General features: G+C 41.1%; 1 protein-coding gene across 1 annotated transcript in view; it reads left to right on the top strand.

Moving 5' to 3' along the window:
- Positions 1–213: 213 nt before the first annotated feature.
- The window catches only part of LOC105929339 (sodium/potassium/calcium exchanger 3), a gene marked incomplete in the record, with an annotated part of 21,083 nt that continues 14,984 nt past the window's right edge, over positions 214–6,312 (top strand). The window contains 1 exon segment of the mRNA XM_036143208.1: positions 214–418. Coding sequence (XP_035999101.1) covers positions 316–418 — 103 coding nt within the window.

Here is a 6,312-nt window from a genome sequence, read left to right as displayed (position 1 = left end):
TCGGCGCGTCTCCTGGCTATGCGCGACCGGGAGGACGGTCCGCGGAGTTCACCAGCACGGCGCCTCCTGCTCTGAGTCCGGAGCTGGTGGAGAGACAACCCCGGGGCTCCTCTTCCGCAGGAGTGGGGGCGGAAATTTTTCTTTTTCTTTTTTTTTTTTTTTTTTTTTTTTTTTGACCAAACTTGCCGGAGAAGCCGCCGAAGGAGGGAAGAGGCGGTCTTGTTTCGTCGCTCGCTTCTGAGAAAGTGTGAAACAAGTGCGAAGAGAGGAAGAGAAGCAACAGATGTTCTTGGCGAGCATGCAGCCGGCGGAGGAATGAAGGCGGCAGCGAGGCACCGGCGGCCCTTCCAGCGGTTCTGCTGCTGTGGAGTCGGGCTGGTCGCCGTCATTTGGCTCGCGCAGGTCATCCAGGCTCCAGGTGGGACCTTAATTAGGACGCACAGCTGCGTCGATTCCGCTCAACTTCAGCGTGCAACTCTTATTATAACAATGTTTCACCTCAGAAATGGAGGAAAATATACTACTGCGCTCTGAATAGTTTTAAAAAAAACAAAATATTGAGCAACGCCCGGAGAACATGTTGGGCTTTAATAATAATATTCATAAAAATTGTATTACTTCGTTGCATCTTAAACATCTTTACTTTTATTTTATTTTTATTACAATATGAATGCAAGTCGAACTGCTCTATGCTGTTATGTGGCTATAATGAATAAATCATCCCTGCTATAGGACAGGCACATCTTAGAGGTAAGTCACTATCTCCTTTTGAAGACGTCCTCAAATTATTGTACCCCCATGCTGTGTTCAGGTGGCTTATGCTGTTAGGGAATCCTCTTTTATTCCCACACTGGTTCAATTTATAACCTTCAAATAAAGCTGAGCTTGCGAGATAGTTGAGATCTAATTCTCTGGAGCTCGCCCTGTTGTAGGACATATTCCTACGTTTTTTCCCTAATATGACCGCAGCCCATCTCTCAGCCTCTCTTTTCCTCTGTCTGTCTGTCTGTCTGTCTGTCTGTCTGTGCTTCTTGGGATGATTGACTGTGTTCACCCTGCAGGGAGGTGACAGATTGTTGATCATACAAAGCGGGCACAAACTGTGGCATGTGTAAATCCAATCACTAGGGGTGTAGGCTGGGCATTATCTTTAGCTCAGAGGACAAGCTGACTATGACTAGGCACGCTAGAGGCAACCCCCCCTTGAACAAACTGTTTTTATCCTTAAAATACCCACAATGGACTTTAATAACAAGAGGTAGTCTAATATCTGATAAACTGGTCTGATAAATTTAGCCCCCGGAGATGTACACTTTACACAGAGTTTTCAATTTCTGAAAATGGAATTCAGATAAACAACTTTACTGTTAACTACCTTCAATGGTAAAATCTTATACCGGTATTTCAGGCAGTGGCGGCTCTAGACCAAATTTAACAGGGGCCCTAGGTTGGGGCAGTGTTTTTTTTATAGGCGCACAGAACAAACGAACGAAACAATGAAACGATATTTAACGGTTTAATAATATCAAGCTCTGGAACTGCAGGTTTCAGACCCCTGATCTAACAGATGACAACTGTGAACCCAGCTCAATACGGCTGAAGCTAAATGTCAAACGCCTTAATTTTTTTAATCCTTGTTAGAGTAAAACTGTATAGGTAAAAAATAAAATTGGTCAAAGTGACCAATCAGTTATGGTTTTTAAGTTTTTAAGGGTTTTTGATGTTATGTCTTTAGCACAGGGGGCATAACTCCTGTCTCGAACCGCCCCTGATTTCAGGTACATGTTGTTATCATCTATACTCAATATTGTAGTTTTATTTTGCATTACCTTTATAAGAGTGATGGGTGGCACTCCTTTTTGTCCCCTGTGCCTCGACTATACTTGTTTTCACGATTGGGAAAAATATCTGAACAAGCAAGTTGTCTTTCTCGTAACCCAGGAGAAAGGTGTAGGCGTATGCTTAAGACGTATCATTAAATCAGGCTTCTAGTGGCAGAGGAAGAAAAGTTTCCCCAGAGCTGAGCCACCACCGTGCTTCGCTGTAGACAGTTTGCTCTATTTTTTCCCCTCTTAAGACATACGGCTGACTCATAAAATTTAAGTTTGGATTTATTGCTTCGCAGAAAATGCTTCCCAAAATCTCCATGGCTTGTTTATATAGTTATGAGCATAGCTGGAAGGTGACTTCTGTCATGCTTTTGGGTCAGAAGGGGTGTATGTCTTGTGGTTCAGGCATTGAACTTGTCTTCTCCGAACGTTTTGGACAATTCCCGTTTGGACAGTATTTCTAATATGCAATCAAACGGTGTTATGTGTCAAGCACACCCGATGCAGCCAGAGAAGCATTTGATTGGTTGCATCAGGCATCTGAGATCACACCAGATTTGCAAGGTGTCCTCTTGTCCCTTTAACTGCCTGATCAACCATTTGGTTGACCAAGTTTTGAGTCACTAAATTTTAAAGAAGGGAGTGTCTAACCAAACTCAAACTGATCAAGCCATCTCTACCATTTGGTGGAAGTACGTAATGCTCAAATGATCATCCAGATGTCACTGGGACTATGCATGTTAGTTTCATCTTTCCCTCCTACAACCAGGAACTCAAAAACAAGAAAATCAAGCATTGCGTCATGACTGTTTTTGGGTAAACCTTGAAAGGTTTGAATACGTTTTTAACATATATTGATAATAAAGGTCTTACCAAACAGAATTATGACCAATCATGCAACATAAGAACTCAAAACATGTTTGATTTATTTAAAGCATGCTTGACCTAACGGTTGATTTGTCAGGGATTGGTAAGGATGGCAAATTCAGGCTAAGGTAATAAAATGTATAATTTTCTAAATAGTCAACTCACTCCATCATCTAGTTTCTCTAAAGGACTGATCAAGTGCTAGTACATCCTGAAAATGCTAAAAGAGGATTTTCCTGTTCCTTACTTCCGTTGGTTTATAAGTTGATCTAAGTTACTATTGGCCTAATAAAAAATAATTTAGGACTACATGGGCACTCAGATGCTGCCGACATGACCTGTAGAAGATGTAGGCTCCATAAACTTACACCTCCATTGGGTAAGGACTCTAGCCAAGGCGGAAGTGCATCAGCAATCGCCATGATAAGTGTTGTCTGAATAGTGCAGTAAGGAAGAAAGTTGGAGAAGGAGCCTGTATGGTCAGGAACAGGAGCTAGGAGCAGGAGTTTGGATTATATATATTTGGATGGAGCCCAAGACTAAGTCCAGGAGATTCCCCTAGTTGGACACATCTTTCAACTGTGAGTTGCATGAATTTGAATAAAATCTTTATAACATTAGCTTTATTTAACTGTTAAAACCGTCATTGTGTATTTTCTTATTTTTAAACGCCTGTGCAATGATTAAATGTTGACACCAAACCTATTTTGCAGTGGGGTTTGAAAGGATTTTAGAAACCACTAAGTCAGGGATGGGCAAAGAAAGACAAAACGAATCCATCCAACCGACCAAATATATGATTGCGACATTGAAACTTTGAAATTGTGATGATAATTGCAATCCGTTATGGTGCAAATGTTGCTGAAAGGTAGATAAAAAACAGAAACAGACTGCTCGCAGCTTTCTGCCCTTAAACTGTCAAAATGCTCAGCGGCTGTTTAAGGTGTTGTGCTCTACTTTATGGTTCATGTTTTGTGTCTCTATTTGTGTTGTCTATGAGCTAAATATTAAAGATTTTCAACAGAAATGGGTTGTAGATCCCATTGAAACCGTGTCTCGATCTTAGTCGAATTAATAAAACGACAGATATTTGATCAGATACGATGGCAGAATTAAAAGCAAAGACCCACATCTATTGTGCAGAAAACAAGAGAGATGTGTTGGTTCCGCGTAATGTGGCAGAGATGCCCCTAAAGGCATCACCCCACCCCTCACTCTCCTCCAGCTCGTCATCTCGTCGTCGCCTTTGCTGATGTGGTCACACACTGTCACACACACACACACACCCTCAGCAGATGCTTCAGCACCATTTTCCTCCTCGCTTCCCGTGTGGAGTGTGCAGATTCGAATCGTTGAACTTTTCCTTTCCTGCGAGGAGTGTGTCACGATTCACATTTGGGCTTCGTCCCGCTTTCTGCTGCGTGCCATCCCCTCGCGGAAGAGTGTCCCGTTGAATGAGCCGCGTCATTAATATTTATGCTTCACCTTTAAATTATGAGTGTGCCATCAACCTGAAGAGGTTCTCTTGAACACAGACCAAAGCTGCTCGGCTAGAACCTTTGGAGAGCGCTTTGGCTAAGGTAGTGGTCTGCTGATTGTAATGGTGACAGGCAGCACAATGCTGGAAAATATTCGACATGCTGCGTCCGCAATAACACGGCTTTACTTGCCATTTATGGCTATCCACGTCTAAGCCTTTTTTCTTTTTGCAATCAGGAGCTCCGATTGTCATAGTTAACAGTACATAAATGCTACAGTAGATTTGGATGCTTAAAAGCCTTTAAGGTAGACAAGGCTGCAGAGACAATAAGGTAGAAATGTTTAACAGCCACTAAGCCCAATAAAATAAAAAAAACTTTATGTAACGCCGCTTGAAAGAATAAGGGTTATCTACATTTTTTTTTTCCTCAAACCACCTGGGCATACAACCCGACTACAGATTAGAGATTGGAGATTAGAAAGCTTGCTCTTTATCTTAAGATTCAGTACAGTATGTTCAATCTTCAAGATGAAGATTACTTGTTATGTAATGCAATTCTAACCAGAAATCTAATCAACCTGATAGTTTATATACAGTTTAGTAGAAAAGTGTTTGTTCCCCTTAAACTTGTTCACGTTTTGTGACGTTGCAATCACAAGCTTCAGGGTATTTTGTTTTAATGAGTAAAACAAGGTAGCATGATCATGAAGTGGAAGGGAAATGATACATGATTTTGATTTTGAGTCAGAGCTCTTTACTCTAGCGCCTCTAAATAAAATAAATCACAACCGACTGCCTTCTGAAGTTGTCCGATTAGCAAATAGAGTCCCCGAGTGTGCAATATTATCCAGCTTTCTGTGAAGTTCTCATAGGTCTGTTGGAGGATGTTAGAGACCAAATGGCATCCTCAAGACCAAGGAACACCGCTGACATGTCTGGTAGAAAGATATGGAGCAGTTTGCTGCAGGGTTAAATTATAAAACAATATTTCAAACAAGTAGATACCAATGGAAAAAAAGATGTATTATGCTCTCAAGGAGCTTTGGTGGCCCTGTTGGACTCTTGAGGAGCTGCAAGATCCACAGCTTGGGTAGGAGAGTCTGTTAATAGAAAACCTGCACAGATCTGGCCTTAAACACTGCAAAAACAGAACTTAAAATAAGTAAAATGTTCTTAAAATGAGTATGTTTGTCCTTGATTTGAGCAGGTAAATAAGATTATCTGCCAATAGAATAAGATTTTTGCACTTAAATAGGAACAATTCATCTCCATCCTATTTCAAGTGCAGGATGTCTAATTATCTTATTTTAGGGTTCAAATACTCATTCCATTGGCAATAATCTTATTTACCTGCTCAAATCAAGGATAAATACACTAACTTTAATAACATTTTACTTATTTTTAGATCCGTTTTTGCAGTGAAGGTATAGTGGACGATATTCTTTTGGCTTCGAGTTCCAGTGGGCTCCTCTTCCATTGATTGTCCCACATGCCAATCAATGTGACATGCTCACATAATGCCACTGTGCATGCCCGTTCCTTCCTAGTTGCCTCTTGCTGTGCATTCTAGTGCTTATATCCAAGGAATTTTTGGTTTCGCTCATCATTGTAGCTCCACTGCTCTTAACCATTTTCTAAGTTTTGAAAATGGCTGAGAGTCACAAGAAGCAAAACTGTCTGACAGGTTTATGAGAAGAGAGGAAGGCCTCAGAAGAAGAAACAAGACCAGATTGTATCTGGAGACTTTTCACACAATCCCCCTGAGGAGCGGAAGAGCAAGGTAGGATGGTCTTGCACATGCGTAGTTATTCATAAGGGACTTCTTACCTACATTTCCGGAAAATCTCGTCCACTGAACCTTTATTGTAAGACTGGCAAGAGGGAGCAAAGAGAGCTTGGGCAATATTTATATTAGTTTTAGTTTAGTTTAAATCAATAATATTCATGTGATAGGTTGGTCTAGTCAAAGCCCAGATCTACATTCAATTAGGACTTGAGATTTGCTTTTCACAAATGCTCCCACTGAGCATCTGACTAAACTTGGGCAAATTTGTATTGAAGTTTGGGCAAAAATGTCTTGCAGCTGTAATGTACTGAAAGGTGGTGTTTCAAAGTATTGACTTAGAAGGCCTGGAT

Source organism: Fundulus heteroclitus, chromosome 11, assembly GCF_011125445.2.
Source record: "Fundulus heteroclitus isolate FHET01 chromosome 11, MU-UCD_Fhet_4.1, whole genome shotgun sequence".
Classification (NCBI taxonomy): Eukaryota; Metazoa; Chordata; class Actinopteri; order Cyprinodontiformes; family Fundulidae; genus Fundulus; species Fundulus heteroclitus.
Note: the sequence above shows the minus strand (reverse complement) of the source record. Positions and strands in the feature narration are given on the sequence as shown.